Raw genomic sequence first — 23,710 nt, forward strand, 5'->3', positions numbered from 1 at the left:
AATTTTCTTGATCTGAACCACACAGGTGTTTTAGAGTTAAAGGAAGACACTATAGAAAGTTTGCTGGCTGCAGCTTGTCTTCTCCAGCTGTCTCAAGTCATTGAAGTGTGTTGCAACTTTCTTATGAAACAGCTCCATCCTTCAAACTGCTTAGGGATTCGATCCTTTGGAGACGCGCAGGGTTGCATGGAACTCTTGAAAGTGGCACATCTGTACACTATGGTAAGATTAATAATCCAACCATTTTGAAATGACAGTATGAAGAGCAGGCATGAATACTATATTGGATCTGCAAAATCAATGGGGTGATGGAAAGATGGCCAGGGGTTATTGCAGCAGAACTAGCTGAGTGCAGAGGTGTATGGATGCTGCAATTTCACAGACTGATGTAGAAGCTGTGCTCTCCATTTGCACCCCGGAGATCCAGAGACACTGAGCCTTAATAAGGTACCATGCATCCAGGCACTCCCAGTGCAGGAGTATCCTGCACAATGCCTAACAAGAAATGTGTGCCACAATCCATCCTCAAAAGGAAAATGAAATAAGTGTAATTACTGGGATGAAATTGGGAGCTGATAAAAACATTAGAAAGAAATGTTTGATTTTGCTGTTTATATTTTTGACTTGTTATTTAATAACTTGCTGTTATTAAAAAGAAAGTATGAACAGCCATGTTTTTATATTTGAAGAAGATACAATACAGCTTGCATACAGTGTCCTTTGAAAAGTCAACAGTATTCTGGTCTAGTGGATGTCAAGGAAGGACAACAGTTCATCTTTACTGACTAACGGCAGTGCAAAGAAAAGTTCAACACTGCTTTCAAGGTGTAGGCAAACAATAAGAAAGGCAAAAAAGAAAAAGTGAATGAGATTTAGAAAAAAATACAAAAAAGTGGCAATTATTATAGCAAAATTAACGTAAGAGGAAACACGCAGAGGAAACAAATAGCAATTTTATTCTCAAACTATGAGCACAAGATACCAACAAAATTTGTAGCAGCATAAAGGCTTCACAATTCTAAAGCCATTCCAGAGATAGAATGCTTTTACACCCGGAAGTAAATTAATTTGGACATGGTGGCAAATGAGGACAAACGCTGGGATGAATTTTAAGTCATAGGTTACAACTTTATTAAATTTAACACAGTGAAGAGGTATTACCCTCCTTGCCAACTATACTCTCACATACCAGGCGTTTTAAGTGGCTCCAGTGCAGGGTTACATGGCTCCTACCATATAACCCATAGACTCTCCTCAGCCTAACCCTAGGACTCAGATTAGTCTTCGGAATCCTATCACTGCATCCGTTTCTCTGCAAGGGGAACAGAGGGTACTAAAGGGGGAACCTTGGCCCCCAAAGGCCAAGGTCTGCCCATCCCAGGAGCACAAGGCTCATCAGCAAAAGTCAGGTGTTTTTGTTTTTTAAAACACTTCTGGGAACTGTTGCTTTCTTTCTTTTAACATTGGAAACTAGCTACAAGTTGTGACAAACTTACATCCCTGCCTAGCACTACATCCTATTCTTATTTAACTCCTCCAGGATGCTCTGAGGAAGGCAAAATACACACAAAGCCTTAGCCAATTTGGCCCCTATGGGAAGAAAAAAATCCTTCCTGATCCCAAAACAGGTCAACCACACTGCATCTGCAATAACACAGCTCTGAAGCTACCAGTTCAATGTGGGAAGAGTGGGGCTGCTGAAATGGGTCAAAATGAGGCTCCACATGGCCTTGGCTAGGGTTAATGAAAGAGATTCATTAGGAACCAATCACTTCCCTCCCTCTCCCATCTGGCCAATGAGTGGCTGGAGACTAAGCAGTGGGAGAGGCCACCTCTACATTCCCCACCCCCATCACTGCTGGCCCCCCATCCAGTTTTCCAGCCATTAAGGAGCGTGAGTGGCATGAACAGATTAATGGTACTGTTTGTGTCCCTTTCTATAATATTACTAGAACACATATATACACTTATAGAGTTAGTGGATGACAAATGCAAAATACTCTACTTAGGAAGGAACAATCAGTTGCACACATACAAAATGGAAAATAACTGCCTAGGAAGAAGTACTGCGAAAAGGGATCTGCGGGTCATAGTGGATCACAAGCTATGAGTCAGTGTAACACTGTCTCAAAAAGCAAACATCATTCTGGGATGCATTACCAGGAGTGTTGTAAACAAGACACAAGAAGTAATTCTTCCACTCTACTCTGCACTCATTAGGCCTCAGAGGGAGTATTGTATCCAGTGCTGGGCACCACATTACAGGAAAGATGTGGACAAATTGGAGAAAGTCCAGAGAAGAGCAACAAAACTGATTAAAGGTCTAGAAAATATGACCTATGGGGGAAGATTGCTCCAGACTAAACAAACCTAATTTTTTCAGAGAAGACTGAGGGCGGGACATGATAACAGTTTTCAAATACATAAAAGATTGTTACAAGGAGGAAGGAGAACATTTTTTCTTGTTAACCTCTTAAATACTCACATGTATCCTGGAGCTGAGGCTTTCATAAGAATATAAAATATATCAAGACTCAGGGTAAAGTTATGAGATTTGACCACACTGCACAGATGTTACTCCCACTCCCCCTTTTTCTGCTACCCAGCTGGAGCAAATCCCAGCCTCCAGAACTGGCTCCTGTTCTTGTTTACAAAATGAAGCACGGTGCTGGAGAAGTGGGGCAGAGAAAAACACTGCAAGCCCTAGAAGGGGGCCTTATATCGCCCAGTCCCTAAGTGCTTAGGGGCAAAAAAGGAAACCTGCACCTTCTGGAACCAGTTCTGGAATAAATTTAAAAGAAAATTTGTTCTAAAGCAGATTGAACCTGTCTTACAAAAATTTTGTGGGTAACAGTGCACACGCCCTGAACTTCAGGGGAAAGGATTGAATAAAAGGTTCTGATTTTGGCCCATCGCCAGTTGAAATGTAAAAATATCCCAATTAAGGGAGCAATTTATAAAGGCTTATTGCAAATAGAGAGATTGCTTGCAATATGAGCTAACAGTAAACAGATTAAAAAATCAGCCACAAAAAAGCAAACCTGAGAACTTCTGTTCTATTACTTTAGTTATTGATGCAAAGTATTAACAATTTCCTGTCTGGTATCTCTCTCATGCAGATGAAGCCTGTTCTGATAAACAGCTTGCACTATTTTTGTAACTTAAAGTGGATTTGTCTTCCTGTTCCTATTCCCTGGATATCACAACATTAGAGCAGGATGTGTATTAAGGACCAAAGTGAACATCTCCTTTAAACCCCCAATACTGCTATTTTTATATCTATTTTAAATACAATAACTTTTCAAGCTTAATAGTAATAAAGTCTCTAACATTACTATAATAAAGTCTATAACATATTACTGCCCACAAACAAAATGCATTATATTTTCAACTTTGAAATGTCTTCATCTCCTTTTTCCAGGTTGCATTATATTTTCAAATATGATATACTACTTATGTAATTGTAGATATTAATTTATCCATTGAATGCAAACATACCTGGATACATGTGTACAACAAAAACATATCTTTAATGTATTTTCCTTACTGTTGACTTGTAATTAGACTTCCTAAAGTAGTGTTTTTTGTGAAAATAAAAATATTGCTTTGAATGAAAGATTTTAGCACACCAAGATTCATGGCAAAATCCTGCAGTCCATGGAGAACTGTACCTGAATAAGAACTGCAGGCCTGGGTCCCCCAAGTATTTTAGATTTTAGTGGGAGAAATGTATAACCAGAACTGAATGAATTTCCATTGTTCATAGAATCATAGAATGTCAGGGTTGGAAGGGACCTCAGGAGGTCATCTAGTCCAACCCCCTGCTCAAAGCAGGACTCAGCCCCAGAAAGATTTTTGCACCAGATCCCTAAATGGCACCCTCAAGTATTGAACTCACAACCTTGGGTTTAAGCAGGCCAATGCTCAAACCACTGGTCAGTCTAACAAAAGGTATTGTTAAAGAGAATTTATTTTCTCTTGCTATCTTGTCTGCCATTAGTAGTACAAATATATGGTCAAGACTTGGCACAGTTTACTGCAAAATAATGTTGAGGAAAGAACTCGGTGTGTTTAAGAAATTTGCATTTATCAATATCTAACCAGCAATAAATTGGACACTCAAACTGATTGTATGCATTCTATTCCAGGTTTAACAGTATAATTTAGCTCTGATTTTCCATCTTACATTGTTTTAGAACAACATATAGTCTTTGTGTAGAGACTATGCTGGAGTGGAGGGGCTAGCCAGTACTCCGTCCTTTTCTGAAACTGGGGCAGCATCAGGCCTCCTAAACTGGGTGTAGGGTAATTTCCTTCTTCTTTTGAATGTGCTTAACTATAGATACAGATTAATGGATTACAGAGAGATAAAGTCTCAAGTTAAATCAAGATAGAAAGGCACACATATAATTTGTTAAGATAAGTCATTTAAATCAGTGGTTCTCAAAGCCAGTCCACCGCTTGTTCAGGGAAAGCCCCTGGTGGGCCAGGCCGGTTTGTTTACCTGTCCCATCTGCAGGTTCGGCCGACAGCAGCTCCCACTGGCTGCGGTTTGCTGCTCCAGGCCAATGGGGGCTGCAGGAAGGGAGGCCAGCACATCCCTCAGCCCGTGCCGCTTCCCGCAGCCCCCATTGGCCTGGAGCGGCGAACTGCAGCCAGTGGGAGCCACGATTGACCGAACCTGCAGATGCGGCAGGTAAACAAACCGGCCCGGCCCACCAGGGGCTTTCCCTGAACAAGCGGTGGACTGGCTTTGAGAACCACTGATTTAAATAACCTGGATTTAAATCACTCCATTTTGATTCAGTGCATAAAAGGGAGTCAAAGATCCTGGATTCTATTCCTGATTTTGTCACTGACTCACTGTAAGCTTTGGACAAATCACTTACAGACTCATTTTGAGAAGTACTTAGTAACCATGCTTCTCATGCAGCTGAAACTCAGGTCATTGATCTCTGTAAAATGGGTGTAATTTGCAGGGGTTATGAGAGACCTAGAGAGTTGTTTTACTTTTAATCTTGGATGAAAGATCATATTAATAGTAAAACAAATAATCTTTAATAATCCCTCTATAATTTAAGAATGAATCATTCGATCTGAGTGTTTAATACTCACAAAAGTGAGGAAGTGAGCCAGGTGCTCTCTAGGCATATGGCACACAATCTTCTCTAAACCATTGTTAATGAACTTCACCACTACTGTGCTTCTGTTCCTGGGCCTCTCTTTGAGCAGAGTGTGACAACTAAGCCAAAGTGTTTGGAAAGCTTGTTCACAACATAGCACAACGATAAAAAAAATCACTCCCTGTAATTCTGCTTCTTTGAAAATGTCATCACCCAAGATTCTTGTCCTGGGGCCTCAGCTTTCTAGTGCCAGACTGGTCAGAGATCTCCAAAGTATTAGATTGTTGACACTGACAGTTAGGTATGAGCTCCTCCCCTGGGTTCCTTCCCAAGTCTGCCTCTTCCCCCTCTAGAACCTTAAATACACTCCTGAGGGAGCACTCCTAAAATTGCCAACTCACCAGGTTGCCTTTCCTTGCTGCTGCTGCTGTGTCACAGGACGACCACTGAGCCTGCTATGTGCCAGTGTGCTAAGGCAGGAAGAAACATAGTTCTTCTTCTACCTAGAATTGAAATGCCAAGGCAACTATGATGATGTTTGAAACCTCTCAGGCATGTCAGCCCTCCATGCCTCTGATAAGGGAGTGACCAATGGCTTGAGAGAGAGATGGAGCTGCCTAAAAATAGTTTCCTCAAAAGAACTGGAGTAGTCATGGAAAAAAAATCCAGGGGGAGCTTCTCTGCTAACCATAAAGGGACTGACTGACAGAAGATTCTAGAGGGAGCTGAGGCAGCAGTAATTGGAATGGAAGACATGGCTCAGACCCAAATGCCAGTGTCTTGGAGACCAAAGATGTAAGATCCAGGGGAATTCTAACCTCTCTTGTTAGTACTGGTGTCCTATTATTTATGTATTACAGCAGTGTCCAGAGGCCCAGTTTGGATTGGGGGCTCATTGTGCTTTGCTCTGAAACAGTCCCTGGCCTCTAGATCTATCCTGTTCATACACTAACTTTAAGAAGGCTAAAGTCACAAAACTCACTTTGGTATCTTACTTAAGTCATAAGTCACTGTCTGGCATTCACAAGTGAAAGGTTGGCATACAAACTCAGTACAAATCCTCTAGATCTTTTCTATGTAGTTCTCAACTGCATTCTACATGTCAAGTTATCTATTTCTTCTTAGGCATGGAAAACAATTTCTTAAAAAAAATTATTTTGACTGTACTTAAGAAACCATGTTAGATTCAGTAATCTGTAGAACATTGTCTAGATTCTATTAGGGAGCAGGCATACAATCCATGCAAAAAATGCGTTCTCTGCTCAAATATTATATTAAGGTGTCAGTAACATGAATTCATTGAAATCTATTCCTTTCTAGGAACACTTCACAGAAGTGATAAAGAATCAGGAATTTCTTTTGCTTCCTGCTAGCGAAATAGCAAAACTCCTGTCTAGTGATGACATCAATGTACCAGATGAAGAAGCCATATTCCAGGCTTTAATGATGTGGGTGAGACATGATTTGCAAAGCAGGCAACGAGACTTAGGAATGCTCCTCTCTTACATTAGACTGCCACTACTCCCACCACAGGTATATGACTGTACAGTAACAGGTAATAGCTTTAAATCACTACCCTCTCAAAACCTTTCCTCCATGTGACGTACCAGGGTACAATCCAGACCAATAGGGGGCTGTGTCACCCCTGCCTTACAATCTTGGGTGCCTTGCAATGCTTTGCTGAAGTAGCTCCCACCTGGACCACTCAGAAACAGCCTTTCCAGTATTCAAGCCACACCCTGAAGGTTTATGCGCCAACCACCTTTGGGTTACACTGTGGCTTTCACCACCCATTGGTTATTCTGCAGAGTGACCCCAACAGATTTTCCCACAGACATGTATGTCCTGCTCAGCCCTCTCCGGACCAATACACATATTTTAAATCTGTTATTCCTTTAAGGGAATAATATCCCAGTTTATTATCTCAAATAGTTATTCAGACTCCTCAATTTAAACACAGATTATTGTGATGCTCTGTACCTCAGGGGAACCCCCTGAATCCCCATGTTCATCCTTATAATATGATTGTGTGGTATCCAATGCAAAGTTTGTCATGTTGGGTGTCTTCGGAAGGCTCATGGTGCACTGAGGAGTGTTCTTTTAGTGATTTTATGGGCTGTAATTTCACGTATACAGTTATGAGGCTTAAAATGTGTCCTTATAGCTTTAAACAAGCCCAGGGAAAACTCTCCAGGAGCATAGGGTCAGTTCACACCTCATCAGGGCATGTATGGGACAAAATTGGCCCAGCCCGGAAACAAAGGACACTGGCCTAGGCAGCAAAAAAGGATCTGTTGGACTCTCGAGTGAGTCACCCTCCTTCCCTTGGTCAGTTTGGGATTACAATGAGGTAATGCTTACCTGACACTGAAGGGGGGGGGGGTAGGAAAGCCAAGAGGGAAGAAAGAACATGATAAAAGGGAGAGACATTTGCCCTGCAGTATCTCTTCCCCTCCATCTACAGACACTACCACCAGGCTGTAGGGCAACCAGCCAGTCTGTGGTGAGAAGCATTTAAGTTTGCAAGGTCACTGAAAGTGTTCAGATCAGCTTAGAATGTGTTTTGCTTTTATTTCATTTGACCAGATCTGACTTCTTGTGTTTTGACTTATAATCACTTAAAATCTATCTTTTGTGGTTAATAAATTTGTTTGTTTATTCTACCTGAAGCAGTGTGTTTGGTTTGAAGCATGTCAGAGACTCCCTTTGGGATAACAAACCTGGTACATATCAATTTATTTGTTAAGTTGATTAACTCATATAAGCTTGCAGCATCCAGCGGGCATAACTGGACACTGCAAGACGGAGGTTCCTAGGATTGTGTCTGGGACCAGAGCTATTGGCTAGTGTCATTCAGTAGCACAATCCAAGTAATAGCTGGCCAAAAGTGCTCACTCACATAGCTGGGAGCAGCTTACATGCCAGAGGCTGTGTGTGAATAGCCTGGGAGTGGGGGTTCTCATAGCGGAGCAGGGTAAGGCAGGCTCCCAGAGTCGAGGATTGCAGTGATCTAGCCGATCATCAGTCCAGATAACAGCAGGGGAACGTCACAATTAGATAAAGCAGTAAAAAAGTTTATTAACTACAAAGAAATTGAATTGAGTATAAGTAATGGTGCATAAAAATCAGAAGTGGTTACAAGAAAATAGAGATATTTATTAATACCCAACTATATCAGATTCAAGCAAAGTTTCTTACTACATGCTCCAGCAAATTACTGACCAAACTCTGAGGTCAGAACCGCTCACCCAGAGTCCAGCAGTCTCTTCAGGTGCAGTGAATGTGATAGACAGGGGAGTAAAAGAGGCCCTTGGGAGTGTTTGTCCCTCCTTTTTATAGATTCAGTCCCCCTCGTGAAAAATATTTCCAGCTGGGCACTAAGAGACAAAGTCTATGTGGAAGGATGTTCCCTGCTGGCTTTTTCTCACCTGGTTGAGCCTTCCTTGTTTCCCTCCCAGTTTGATGACTCTGTTTATTGCTTAAGTGCAAATTAAGGCAAATACACATTCCTTTATCTAGGACATTCCTATTTGCTGATTTCTGTTTGGGCTGGGCTGTGGTGGTTGGAACATGTGTTAACAACAACATATAGGTAAATCTTATAACTTTACATAAAATGTTGCCACAAATATTTTATCAGGATGATACTGATCAGCAAATTATGAGTTTTTAAATGATACCTGAAAAGACATACTTTGTACAAAGATCATTACAATAATAATAATACACACACAGAGACTATTTACATTTTTGGGAAATAGCATATTTCTATACTAAAAAGATTAGATATTTTGGTAAACAGCCAAGTAAATATTATTGATTTGCAAAGGTCCAATAAACAGATAAAAAGGATATCATAAAGCCAATGTAGTTATTTGTGCTGAAAATCTGCCCATTTTTAAAATACCAATCTACTGCATATCTACCTGAAATGTAGTGAGTGCTTGGCTGTATTTTCTCATCTAGTAACAGAAATTTGGATATCCTACAAACTCGCTAACTTAAATCACAAACCAATTTGAAGACTGAATAATTTTTAAAACACCCAAAACTTTTATTGTCCTTGAATTTTAGCACCATACCACACAATATAGAAACCAGCAGCATACATTTCATTACATGCATCATTACTCAACCTTTAACATTGAAATGGACACTTTATCAAAGGGAGTCACAGAGACAGCTGTACAGTTCTGTAGTGAGCTGACATCTTATTACAGCTTTGTGATATGAGACTGTCAATACATCCCAACATCAAAACATAACACAATGTGTTGCAGTGCCTTATATGACATGCATTGCCAGGATATCACTTCATAATTATTTTATGGCTTTCTGATTCTCTAATATTTTTATTCTCTTCATTTCAACCATGCTAGTTGGTCAGAATCAGGGGTCGTTCCTCTTTCCTTCCTAGTTTTGTAAAGGGTATGAGGGGGACCCTAGTCAGTCTGATCTGCAGGTGAGAATATGAAGTGCCGATCAAACCTAGATTCCAACACTGCATGTAGGTTCCAGAAGAGCATACGTTTCTACAGTTACAGGCTGGATATCGATATGGCACATATTACATTTAAAAAAAGACATACAGACTTTTAATTAGTTCCTCTATTAGTAAAGTTGCCTCCTTTATTATAATGGACGAGCTTTTGCTTCTAGTTATGTCAAAAGGAGTTTTGCCATTGACTTGAATGGGAGCAAGATTGTGGCTGTTCATAAGAGTAAATAAAAACCTTTTAAACATTTTATTTTCTTATATTTATATTATGTATATACACATTATATTTTTACATTATATATTCTTATATTTACATTATTTTGCATCAGATAATTTATTTGGACCATGACAAAGCTCAAATGAAAGATGGACTCAAGAAAATTAGATCTGTGATTTTGTTTCAGATATTAAGTTGTATCCCATCTTTTATTATTTAAATGAGTATAGATCAATCTGTTTTATTTCTCAGTTACTAGCAGATCTTGAAAATAGCCCAATGTTCACACATGACCTTGAGTGTCAGAAACTTCTTATGGAAGCTATGAAGTATCATCTCCTACCAGAAAGAAGGTCCATGATGCAGAGTCCTCGAACTAAACCTAGGAAGTCTACAGTGGGTGCACTTTATGCTGTGGGAGGCATGGATGCTACTAAAGGTAAGTTTGGAAGTTTTTTCAGTTATTTTAGGAACACCCGGATAATAAGTGACAAAGCAGTTATAGGGTTATTAGAAAGTTTCTAAACACAGAAATTTAGGCATGAAAGAATAAAAGATCTGCTCACTCTGTGCTCCGCCTTCTAGCAGGAAGACCCACAGTTGTAAGTAATAGATTAACGTCTCAAAGTTTACACTTCAGGTTCAATTCAGAGGAGCACTCAAAAATTTAGGTTTATAGCAGAATTTTTCTGAAAAAAACAATGAGAAGAAAATTACACTATTTCCTATGTGTGGCCAGTTTGGAAATACTGTGAAACAATCTTTTGTATATTGTTCTGGAACTTCGAGCTCCAGTCTTGACCAAATCCCGAAAGGTGAGAGGGAAAAATATAGAAAATTTAAAAAACCCTCAATATTATTGGACCATTTAAAAAGTATAATTTTTTACCGCTTCTAAACAAAGCAAATCCCATCTTTAAAGTAAGAGAACCTTTCATTAGATTCTTGGTTTTTTCACTCTTGCAACAAAACAACATTTTTCAGTACTGCAAAGAAAATTCTTACAGCTTGTCACTGAAGGCTAAGTGTTACAGCTGTGTTCTACGTTTTGAGACTAATTGTCTGACCATGGCAGGAGAAAAACATGAGCGAATGGATGGTGGTTGCTTAATCATTTCTGCATAACCTCCAGCAAGGTCTCAGCCATCCCACTGTTGGGACACCACTGCCTTCCCCTTATAAGAGGATTAAGGGGGCTAGAGGAGGAAGGAAGTTGGGTCCCTGGTGTTACAGATGTAGGTGCCATGAATTTCCCTTCTTCAGCTCCCATAAGGGCTGATTTCCTTTACATCCTTGTCCAATCCAATTTATCCAATAACTATAACCTTTCCATAACAAGAACCTTCGGTGGACATATGCCACAAATTTTATTCACTAAGTTGCAACATTACAACCTAACCCCCTTGGCCCCACCCTACTGGGTCCCAAACCTGCTGTGGGGAAGGGGTGAAAAAGCCCATCCTGACTCTGCCAGTCTGGCAGTGAGGGGAAAAAATCCTTCACCGTGCCCAAGAGAAAAGGGCAACTAGTGTGTTGCTCATAATGGATCGTGAAGGGACTCTGTCCCTTTTTTCTAGATTCTATGGGGCAGAGGGGAAGTGCTCCCAGCCTTATCCAAGTGAAGCAGAGCTTTCTCTGGGACTGCATGAAATATGAATACCACCACCACCACTACCACCTTCCACTTGCCCCAATCTGTTCCAGCTATTTCCTGCTCCTCCTTACTCTGCACAAGTAAACTTTCTCCCCTTCCTCTACCTTTGCTGCCAGTTGTGGAAGGATCCCTTTAAGGTGCAACAAACCCTTTTCTTCCAACCAGCCAGACAAGAACCCAAAGCATACAGTGTAGTGAGCACATTCCCACACCTGAAGTCATGTTCAGTCACAATGGCATGTACACAACCAAAAAAAAAACAAACAAGGAAATATCACTTAGCAGTTTCTTTTCACAGTCTGCATCCTATTCTTTAATGATTTACTATGAATTATACATAGAAATGTCATTCAACAGCATTCTGTGACTAAGCCTTTTCAAACTACTAAAAAGAGGCTGGAAGTACAAGTTCATGCGGACTGTAATACTTTTATGTATGTCACTTTAAAAATGGAATAGTTCATACATTAGGGAACATGCTAATTTATGTTCTGCAGGAACCTTACCCTCACATCTACAGTGCGTGAGCCTGGAAATACAATTATTCCAAAATGTCATAGGGTTACGTCACAGAGCTCCCACTCTTCAGAAAATAAGCAGCACGATAGGATGTTATGATTTGTTTCAAGACTAGTGATTCGCTCCTTTATTACATTATGCTGCATGTAATGAATATTAATAGCATTTCAAGACAGTTTCCCATTCCACTTTTAGGTTTTCAAAGTATTACATATACTGAGCGAGTTCCTTTAAAAATTACAGCTCACCCCCTAAACATCAAATATCCATAACAGCTAGTGTTATGAAGAGCTCAAAAACTGGTTAGCGTGATTGATTTGTATTTCCGGAAGAGTCTGAAATAATTGCAATTCTACAGTCTTTTAAATGTGAAACACACCTATCACTAGATAAAGGAAAGAAACTGAGGCTCTTTCCTGAAGTCAGTTTCATCAAACAAAATTATATTGTAATGGGCTGGATTGATATCTGTGTTTTGGTGAACAATATTAAGCATTAATGAACTGTGTAAATCATCTGCTACCAAGAACTGGAAGCTTAAAGATAAACTAGTTTCCCACCCCCCCATCAAAAGAAAAAAAATTCCAATTTGTTTTCCAAGCAAGTACTATAAAAAGAAAGGACATTTTAAATGAACATGTGTACTTCCCATCAGTGACTCTTTTTACTCATTATCTTGGAAAGAGTCCATTTGTTTGAACTTTCGCCTTTTGATGGTTAGGAAGTCAGTATTTCCTCACTTCCCCACTTTCCCATGACAGCTCTGACTCACATCTTGAGCCTGCAAGATAAATTCAATACCTAACTACTGTACACGAGTACAACATGGGGAATGGGAGTAAATTGTCACCTCTACCAATAATGCACTTCTGTTAGGAGAACAAAAAAAAACAACCCTCCCACCCCCACCAAAAAAATAAAAAATGAAAACAAACTATGGTACCAGGCATACCTACTACCATTCATATTTATCAGAGGATATCATGAAACATCTCACAGAAAGATCAAAAGTAGGCTTTATTGCTGAAATTTTTGGAGGCGCCTAGGTTCACAAATCCCATTGAATCTGAATGGGTATTGGGTGCTTAACTCCTGTAGGCTTCTCTGAAAATTACAGCTGGTATGCACAGATTCACTTTACATAGTTAATGTAATTTCACCTACTTTTAAAATTAGTGGGTTGAATGTTTCTTTAAATCTTTTGAAATAATCAGACTGGAGGACTTTGGGAAAGCTCACCCATTAGGAGAGCAGAGCAAATGAGTAGGGGTCAAAGGAATGCGTAGTAAATAGGCAAACAAAATGAAGAGAGCAGTGAAAGAGGTAGTGAAAGGGATATACAAATTCAGAATAAAAGGAGGAGATTAGGGAAGAGGAAGAATGTGGAAAAGATCAGAAGGGAAAGAGGGGGGGGAAGCCAAAATATAAAAAGACAAACCATTTTAAAATGTTATTTTAAAATTTCTTAATCTTGTTAGTTCCATTGCCCCACTATTCCTCCAATGTATTTGGATCAGTATTTCCAAACAGGGTCTGGTAGGCAGCGATGCTTTCCAGGGTGTTAGTCCGAGCAGTAGGGATTAGTCAGATTAATTTCAAGAGTCACTGGATTTTGAAAAGCATGCAACAGCCACCAGAAGGAGATAAAAAGAGAACATTAGATATTGTTCTGGTTATTTCAATACACGTAACAAGCACAGTGGTGGAGTCACTCCCGACCGGATTTGTGAGAGTACTATACAGCAAATTCTAAACTTTCTTTCTAGTTTCTTCCTGCTGTTGTGTTGGTGCCATAAACCATACTTTAATTGCTAATTACAGCTCTGTGGTACTTGCCTTCACTTCTATCAAAATTAGTAGATTTTATTCACATTAGTGGACAGGCAGAAAATCAATTTGCTTTTTCCATATGGTTGCCTTCAGGACCACGTGAATGAATCCACCCAATCATGCTAGAAGGGATCTTCAGACTCATAGGTATGATTAACAATTGCCTCCTGCCTACCTCAGTTATTGGGCAATGGCCTCCCTGATGTGTTAAATCAGCATTTACGGAAGCAACAGCAGCTACTGAATGACTGACAGGAGCCATTGCTTTGGAAAGTGTAAATTTTGACTGGCATGGAGTCAGGGTACTAATAATAGAGGTAGAAAGGAATCTTTCACTAAAAGCATTACAAAAAACACAGCAATATAAAAAGAAAAAGTGAAAATACAGATCATGTATTATTGCAGATTTGGGATTATTTCAAGGCCATGACGTGGTTGGAATTCGTGGTAACCAGCAGTGTGCAAGCACACAATTTTACCTTGTCTGTTTTTAATAAAGTAAAATGTATTTCATAAATGTTGTTTTGGATGCACATGCAGGACTCAGATATATTCATAAATATATTATAGGGCAGATATTTAAACATGGCGTCTGCAATTTTTCTTATGGTTTTAACAATTTAAGTACAAATATTGCTAGGCACCACAATGCCCCGAGAGTATCATACTCATAAGGAAATGAAAAGAAGAGAACCTCATAATACCTAAATAACTCATCAGTTTAACAACTCTGCAAAATTAACTATAGCCAAAACATTTGTTTACATCTAATCCCAAAGTCTCTAGTGCTTGATTTACTTTTATATGCCTGACGAAACTATACCAATGCATTTAATGCAGCTGTCTCAGTAAGTCCACAGTTTTCAACCTAAGAACTAGATCTCAATTAGAGTCAATGCACAGCATTGTCAAAGCCTTCAAATTTCGTAATGGTCTTTGTGAGGGGGGATGGGTTGGAGTTGGAGAGGGTGTTGGAATAGAAACTACTAAATGTTAAACACTAAGGACCATCTGTAGTTTAAAGTTTTGATAATTATGCTTTGAACAGGTACCACTACAATTGAGAAATATGACCTTAGGACAAACAGTTGGATACAAATTGGTACCATGAATGGTAGACGATTGCAGTTTGGAGTAGCAGTAATTGACAACAAGCTCTATATTGTGGGAGGAAGAGATGGCCTGAAAACCTCTAATACAGTTGAATGTTTCAATCCAGCTACCAAAGTTTGGACTATAATGCCTCCTATGTCAACTCACAGACACGGCTTAGGTAAGAGTTAGAATTACTGTACAATATACATTGCACCACATTTACAGATTAATACTACTGGTTTTAAGGATGATAAATGTAAATGCTAACTGTTGCCATATTTTTTTAAAATATTTACCAATACAAAGCAATGTTTATACAGGATATTTTTCAAATCCAGCTACTTTCCCACTGCTATAAAATCCTTTCTTGTTATTATCCTAACAAACTTGCACTTGCCTTTCAATGCTAATTTTGCTCTGAACATTTGCAAAAATATATACAAAGGTAAAAGTAACAAATTTAGTAGGAAAATCTAAAATCCCATTGACTATCTAAGGGATCTATTTTCAATACACAATGGACTTTGCAGATGCCATTGACTTCAGTTAGCATGGAGTGCACAGCATGTTTGAAAATAAGGACCTATAACACTGGCAAATATATTTAATTAAATATAAGTGTTCAAAGACTAATATATTTACAAACATTTACATCCTATAATCAACACACTTTACAACACCCAATGAATTTGTCTTTTCAATTCTATTTAGAAAAATATTCTTCTACTTTACCAATCATCCCATTGAGAGAAAGCTTATACAACTCAGTGTACGTTCAGACTATATCCCTCTATACATCTTTAATAACTATGTGAAATCAACAGTAATCATACAATTGTGTATTCCTTTTACAGAACAACAAAAACAGGGACAATTTAAAGGCTGGGTGGGCAATATAAGCAGGATTTTATAAGGTAGAAAATCCTTCTTTGTAGAAAATTGTAGCATGTGAATTGAGCGGGACACAATTCTAGAAACATTTATTTCATGAAAATCTTTGAGCTGTTCATGAAGATAATCATTACAGTAAACACAATAAGAATAATAATTTAAAAAGTCAAATGACTGATGACATTAGATTCATAACCATACAAGCACCCCCGGTTTCATGGCATGTATTATCTTTCCACCAAGTACTCTGTACTGACATCACAGCTTAGTGCTCTTTCAAGTCTGTCAACTTCACAACTATTTGCTTTGATAAGATAAGTAGGAGCTTACATAAAACAGGTGAAATCCTAGTCACAATTAAATCAATGGGAGTTTTACTATTGACTTCAACAAGGCAGGATTCACCCAATATATAGGCTATAACGAATGCTTAAAGTTAGGTTTCTAAATCAGCCTGATTTTCAAAGCTGTCTTGAACCTATAGCTCCTCTTAGCTTCAGTTAGATTTTGTGTCTTTGAAAATCAGGTCATTTATATTTAGGTCTGCAAATATGGATTTAATAGCCTAACTTTAGGCATCCAGATTCAAATGAAACAAAAACTAAACATACTATAAAGCATTCTAAACAATATGAAGGACCATCAATCCCTAAAAGGAAATGAGAAAACTCAAAGGCTCCATAGTAGCTGAATGAACTTGTTCCTGTACCTAAATGCACAGCATCAAATGCAAAGCGTATGTGCAACTTCTAAACATATTAATAAATACTACTACTACTAACCTGAAGGGTTCAGTACAAATAGAAACGGCCAAACCCTGGAGCGGGAAGTGTCCATGTTAAAACTGCTTCCCTGTTTATCTTTGAGTGAAAATCAGTGTTTTCCCAGCAGAAATACTATATTTGCATAAAGTGTATGTGACTTTCATTCTGCTCAGTGTCATGCAGATTTTATATAGATTTATATGAGGTGATTTTTCTGTAAAGACATTTTTAGAGAAATGAAAAGCCATAACTACAGCAGGCAATTAATATTAGTTACTGAAATGTTCTGATGTCAGACCTATCTAATTTTGTCCCTAATTCTATTTTTCAAAGGCGTAGCAATGCTTGAAGGACCAATGTATGCTGTTGGCGGTCATGATGGATGGAGTTATCTTAATACAGTAGAAAGATGGGACCCCCAGGCACGGCAATGGAATTATGTTGCTAGCATGTCAACTCCTAGAAGCACAGTCGGGGTTGCAGCATTAAATAGCAAGTATGTAAACAGACAAGCTGAAGGACTGGGGGTGGGTTGGAGGGTTGTTTACTTACTTTTGCTCAGTTATGTGGTGTGACAATTTACTTCCAATATTTAATAACTTCTTCTCTGAAGAGAACTTAAGATTGTATAGTAGCAGAAAGACATATCATCCCAGACCACACAACCTCAAAAAAAATATTGTGGTAAATATCCTTTCAAATTTTCCCTTCATAAATTGTAGCTTTATGGTATTTTAGCTATTCATAGTTACTCTAATTTGAAATGATACCACAGTCATTTCAGAATTTTAGATTTTGGTCTTTTGATCTATTAGCTTTTTAAGAAATGTTTTCATTTTACTTCTACCTTCTAAAATCAGCAATAGACCGCTGGTACAATGTCTAGAAGGAGCCACAAGCTGAAAGCAATACTTATCCACAAAGTAAATAACCATTGTAAACCTAAACCCCATAACCCCCTTCACTAGCAAGTCCAAAATAAGAATAGAACAAGAAACAAAGGAAAAAAAATACTCAATACAGAGAGAAGGAAGGGAAAGTTTTAATCATCAGGTTTGAAATAATTTATCTCCCCAGAGCCATAGTTTTTAATCTTGTCAGTGTTTATATAGCCTTTCTTCTATACAATCTAGACAAATTGAGTTCCATGCAGTTTATTGTTCCTGGGTCTTTCAGATGAGAATTTAAAATGGATGTTCTGTGTATGTTTCAGAGACACTACTGATCCCCAGGAACTTTGCACAAAAGTAGACATTCTAGCCATGCATCTTGGGCTAAAAATTGCCCCTCCTCTCAGTATTGTGTAGTGAGCCACACTTTATTTTCTTCTATTTTCCAATTTAATAAGGGGCTGTAGCATTTTAGCGGTTGGTATAGGATAGGATCAATTTTATCCTCCATTCCCTACACACCATTCAGGAAGCAAATTGGAAAACCAGGTGAAATGGCCCAGCTGCTTTTGGAGAAAGGGGTTTCATTCTATGGAAGCCTCTAGGTACGATGTTTTGTGGGGCATGGATGAGCATGAAAAAGTCCCCTAGTTCACACACCCCTGCATCCCATGCTGCCAAATGCATTTATATAGCTTTCAAATCCAAGCAAAATTATAACCCAAAATATGCAATGGCAGAATGAAGCTAGCAAATGACCTTAAGAGTTTAATATATATATATATATATATATATATATATATATATATATATATATATATATATTTACTCAATACGTTTACTCAGAACATTTAGAGAAGCAGAACTAGCTATTGAAGCCCATTTTATCACAGAGGAAATACCTTGCGGACATCCTCAGTATAAATTTTACAAGGAACTCCTCTTAGTGTCTTCTACACTGATATGCAGGAAATCCCTTTGCTAAATAGGAAATCCAGCCCCATGCTGTCTCAGGCCTCAAGCACTCCTGAAACAGGCTGCCTGGCTCCAACCTGACCTAATTTATGTCTGTTAGTTTTGTGAGGTAATCTACTGCACAACAGGGGATATTATGAGATCAACTGTGATTCATTTAGCTCCTACTACTGCCCTCCAACTTGGTGAAAGGCTTCCATGTAGACTTTTAAAGACTTTCTCCCTTCTTTCCCCAGGATCTGTTTTTTTAAAGCAGTGGTACTGAAATTAGAATATTTGACCATCAATTACTAACCACACCAGAAAACATTTTCATTGAGTTTCAGTACACACAATGTGTTTTGCCCAAGGAAACACCTAGGAACAATATCAAATAATGGTATTTGATCTTTCCCCCCTCCGAAAAAGAGAGAGGTGCATCTTATATTTAATTTTTAAAACATGTCCATCACATTGTGCCTGTATATATATTCTTACATTAAGAAAAAATATCATCCGGGTATATACCACCTCAGGCAAAACAACTGTGTAAGGAGGTGAGCTTTACCCATTGCCTGAATTCAAAAACTCAAGCTTTGTAGGGTTCAACCAATGAAGTGTGCCAGAGTCAAATAAACTGCCATGAGCATACAAATGTTAAAATTTAGGTGCTGAGAGTAAGAAGTTTGGTTTAAACAAACATTTCCTGACCAGCTCTAGTGAGAATATATCATCTGATTTCACCTGTAAAGATGGTTTTCATGGAGATAGATGATGATTTCTCTGGTGTGTAGGATAAACATCATGCAAGGTTTGAAAGATCAACGTGACCTTGAAGAACTACATCTAAAAGTGAATAGGGCACTCATTCAGTCTTTCAAGCACACATTTCCGCATCCGGGTACCATTAAATACACTGAACCCTTCTGCACTAGATATAATGTCTGAGCAATCTGTAAGTAGCAACTGTACAAGTCTAATCTGGAACTGAAAGTGGCATGGATAACAGATAAGGTTCATATCTGAAATAAATTCTCACACTAATCACCATCAAGCCACTGCAGCTGCCTGGGAGCAACCTCCAAGAAACAGTGGGAAATCCAGAAGGGCCCCAGGATTCATAAAAGTTATTGAAAAAAGGCTGAAAAATATCCTGAAGTCATGGAGCAAGCACCATCCTCACCATATTCTCTCTGCCCCTAACCATTCAGCATCATTTGTGTTTTACCTGCATTGAACTTAAGTCAGATAATTTTAATCCAGGTCCTAATGTTAGCCAGGCACCGGAAAAAACAAAAGACCCCATATACTGTTGAAAGGAAAATGTCATCGCAATATTAACGGCAAGACAGTGCAAACTACATCACTGTGTCCTCCAATAGCTTCACACAAGTTTAGTAGAAAGGATGGATATAACAGGTCCCTGCTGAAATCTACCTTGAGGTATTTCAGACAGAGGGAATGATGTGTCTAATAATTTATCTGATATAAGATTCAGTTTATTAAAGTTTTAAATTATTCATGGAATAACAACATTGTTTAACAATGCCTTGTTTAACAAGTCAACCATCGAAAGATAAACATTTGTAGCATCTGTAGGAAAACAGTATTATTTTTAAGACTACCTGTTTCCTGTTTTGTCTCTTCAGATTATGTTTAATGAATAGCTCATATGTGAAAACGCTCTGTAATCTTATTTTTCTTTTCTATATTACTTAGAATACTTAATAGTGAGACATGCAAAAATATGGTAGCATTCTTTTCCTTTGAGATTAGAATCATATTCTCCAAAAAGCATTATGGAAAAAGAACCCTAGTGCACAGTTAGTTCCAAATTTCAGTCTGTGAGATTATTTTAGAGCATTTTAAGTGAGGCTAAACAAATAAGATCAAATGAATGAGTGAAGACAGAACATATATTTACAACACTGGTTTATCCTCATGTGGATTATTATAGATTATATGCAGTTGGTGGACGGGACGGCAGCTCCTGCTTAAAATCCATGGAATGCTTTGATCCTCATACTAACAAATGGAGTATGTGTGCTGCAATGTCTAAGAGGCGAGGAGGTGTTGGTGTTGCAACGTACAATGGATTTTTATATGCAGTAGGAGGTCATGACGCACCAGCTTCCAACCACTGTTCTAGACTTTCTGATTGTGTGGAAAGGTAAGGATTTTTATTTATTTATTTTTTTATATCTCTGGAAACAAATTTACTTACAGCACAACAAAGGAAATCCCTTAGCTTGGAACATTACATTTGCAAAATATATTTCAAAAGTGAAATTATAAAATGGCAAGGGTCTGATTTAGCTGGCAGAAGTAAGGAAATTCATACCCAGGGAAAATGCTCTACCCAGCATTCACATTCTTAGGTGTAGGTGTTGCTTTATAAAATCTATGGCTACAGACTATCTTACTGTTAGCTGTATAATGAAATGGTCAGAGTTATTTTGATCTTACATTTATTTAGTAAGCAGAACCAAACACTATAGCTGAATTTAAATTGATTTTTTTTTGAGGCTGGGGTTCATATAGAACACAAATAAGCAGAACCTGAAAATTTGGGTTTCCATATCCAGCAGGAGCAGAATCCTGCAAGGTTTGATCAGTCCTACTGATGTGTTACTTGTAGAAGGGCAATTGAACAAATTCTGTTTTCACCAAACCCCTAGGTTGCATGTATAAACTATCATGACTAATGGAGGACTCGTTCATCCCTTTACAAAGCTGTTTCAGAAGCACATTAAGCTTGATCACATTTGACATATTCCCTCCCTAAATTACTGTTCTTCAAAGGTGAGCTTCATCCCTATCCAGATACCCAACACGAGGCCTATGCACCATTTAAGTCCCACTTAAACCCTCAAAGCCATCAGCTAAATATGAATAGCAACAAGATATTACAAGATAGTTGCAGGGTTTGTGTGCATTTATTGAAGAAAAGATTTCAGATTAACCCTTTTATGCAAAGATTTTTAAATGAACCTTATTTAAGCATATTTCCATATTAGGTGCTACCAGCAGATGTATAGACTCTCAGAAAAGTGCAGACACTCGACACATCTTTTAACATAACAATATTATTATTGTTAATGTGCTACCCGCCTCCCTCATCTCAGTTTGCAATATGAATTAGGATAAGAGTATGCTCATATCCTGCTTAAAAGTGACTTTTCTGGACATTCAATTAGCAGTATTGGCAGTATGTACAAAGAGAACTGTTGGGAGTCTCCTGCAGTGCAATGCTTTGAGAAAGGCCAGGGGACACTGGTGAACATGAAAAACACCAGAGGGGATAGACAGAATGGTTACATTCTGCTTTCAGTTATAGTAGTGTAAATCTGGAATAATTTAACTCCAGGGGAATTGATATTTATACCAGTATATCCTGAAGTGATTGTATAGGCAGTAGCAAACTGAAAACTCATGTTAAATTTGCAGTATGTATTTTGAGTTGCCGACGTTCATAAAGATAATATTTTAATCAACATAAATATTACCTACATGAGAAATGTTTCATGTTTGCAGTGAAGTTTCCTTTAAATGTTAACTCTGGCTTGAAATAGTGGCTGCATGCTTTATGAGCAAAGGGGAAGAAGAATACATTGAAATCTGCAGCAACTTACCTGATTAAGCTACTGTCACCATATTATTGCTACACACTTCACATGAAATAATAATACAGCATGAAATAATTGTATCTAAGCTGATAGGAAAATAGACAGGCTGTGACTATATCCTGTAAAACGAGAAAAGATTTTTCTGTGTGTGTGCTTGAAGAGTCCTCTAGTGGCTAAATAAAATATTAAACCATTTTACTTTTGTCTCTCTCTGCTGGTAACAGTAATTGTCCATGACGTGGCTCATTTTCTTCTGTACTGTAGTTCATCTAATCCGAGTTGTTTAGAATTTAAAAATGCAATAATCATTATCTTACCTGTGACCAATTATTTTTCTAATCACTGTCATAAAATATCCTAGATATGATCCTAAAACTGACACCTGGACAACAGTGGCACCTTTAAGTGTACCACGAGATGCTGTTGGCGTTTGTCCTCTTGGGGACAGATTATATGCAATAGGAGGCTATGATGGACACAGTTACCTGGACACTGTGGAGTCATATGATGCACAAAATAATGAATGGACAGAGGTAATGTCATATGAATAAATTAAAAACTTGACAGTACACTAATTATTACAGGGACAACAGAGGTGAGTACATTAAAAACCTAAATAATAATTCATATATGCTGTACATTGAGACATACAAAATCAGGATAATACTTTGTGTATGTATAAAATATTGGTAGCGCCTTGTATCTGACATTAAGTTAATTCCCAAACAAAAACTATATTAAGATGGAATTAACACTGTGAGCATACGTTAATAATTTACAGTAACATATTATAGGGATACGATAATCTCAAAAGCAAGCATTCTGAACCTAGGAAATTCAGAAATAATGTTAACCTTAAAAGAAATCCAAGCATGTTAATGTTTGGTAGTCCACAAACAAAACACTCAAACAACTTTGACGTTGCTCTGTAGTGATGCTGTGCAATGAGCGTACAATTATGATGAATGTAGATTAGCATTTGTGGTTCCAGATTAGATAAAGATGACTTTTAAAGACAAGTGAGATTGTTTAAATGTTCTGTAATGTATAAACAAGTTCACACTTTTTTTAAGCTTCAATAACTTTCTAAAATTTCCTCAACAGTGGGTTCTGATCACACTTATAATAGGGCCAAGGCCAGGATATGCTCTGTTGAACATTAGACTATTACTGAGATGTATTTGATCAAATGTTAATGAACACAATCCCCCTTTCCCAAGCCAGTGGACGCACAGCCATTTTCAGAGTCTGATAGGCAGAACACCTTAAGTAGATAGTATATAGCTGTTTGATTGCAGTTACAATTTAGCTGTATTGCACCACTACATATTGTGTACTGTAGCTATGCAAATTTATAGAATTCTAATGTGCTGTAATAATCTACAAGATTTTGGAACATACAAGAAAAAGGTAAAATATTGCTAATGTGAATAAAAAGGCAGCTTTAATCAATGAAGACTATTTGCTCCCAATATAGTGTATCAACCACAGTGAAAGTAGAAGTGAAAGGTCAAAGCAAATACTTTCACTTTATAATAAACCTACTGATTCTTTCAGTTCTCTCTTTCTGCCTAAAAATTAAGTTTCACGTAGATTCATCCCATTCGGTGGAATTTTACATGTTGATCAAAATACTGAAATTTGCATAC

The 23,710-nt window shown here is 38.1% G+C and overlaps 1 protein-coding gene across 1 annotated transcript in view; it reads left to right on the forward strand.

Moving 5' to 3' along the window:
• KLHL4 (kelch like family member 4) overlaps positions 1 to 23,710 on the forward strand; it is an 83,979-nt gene that overhangs the window by 56,730 nt on the left and 3,539 nt on the right. The window contains exons 4-10 of the mRNA XM_045029322.1: positions 26 to 222; positions 6,444 to 6,656; positions 10,091 to 10,277; positions 14,890 to 15,114; positions 16,925 to 17,087; positions 20,393 to 20,605; positions 22,423 to 22,594. Coding sequence (XP_044885257.1) covers positions 26 to 222; positions 6,444 to 6,656; positions 10,091 to 10,277; positions 14,890 to 15,114; positions 16,925 to 17,087; positions 20,393 to 20,605; positions 22,423 to 22,594 — 1,370 coding nt within the window. The remainder of the gene's footprint in view (positions 1 to 25; positions 223 to 6,443; positions 6,657 to 10,090; positions 10,278 to 14,889; positions 15,115 to 16,924; positions 17,088 to 20,392; positions 20,606 to 22,422; positions 22,595 to 23,710) is intronic.

Source organism: Mauremys mutica, chromosome 9 (genome assembly GCF_020497125.1).
Source record: "Mauremys mutica isolate MM-2020 ecotype Southern chromosome 9, ASM2049712v1, whole genome shotgun sequence".
NCBI classification, from domain to species: domain Eukaryota; kingdom Metazoa; phylum Chordata; order Testudines; family Geoemydidae; genus Mauremys; species Mauremys mutica.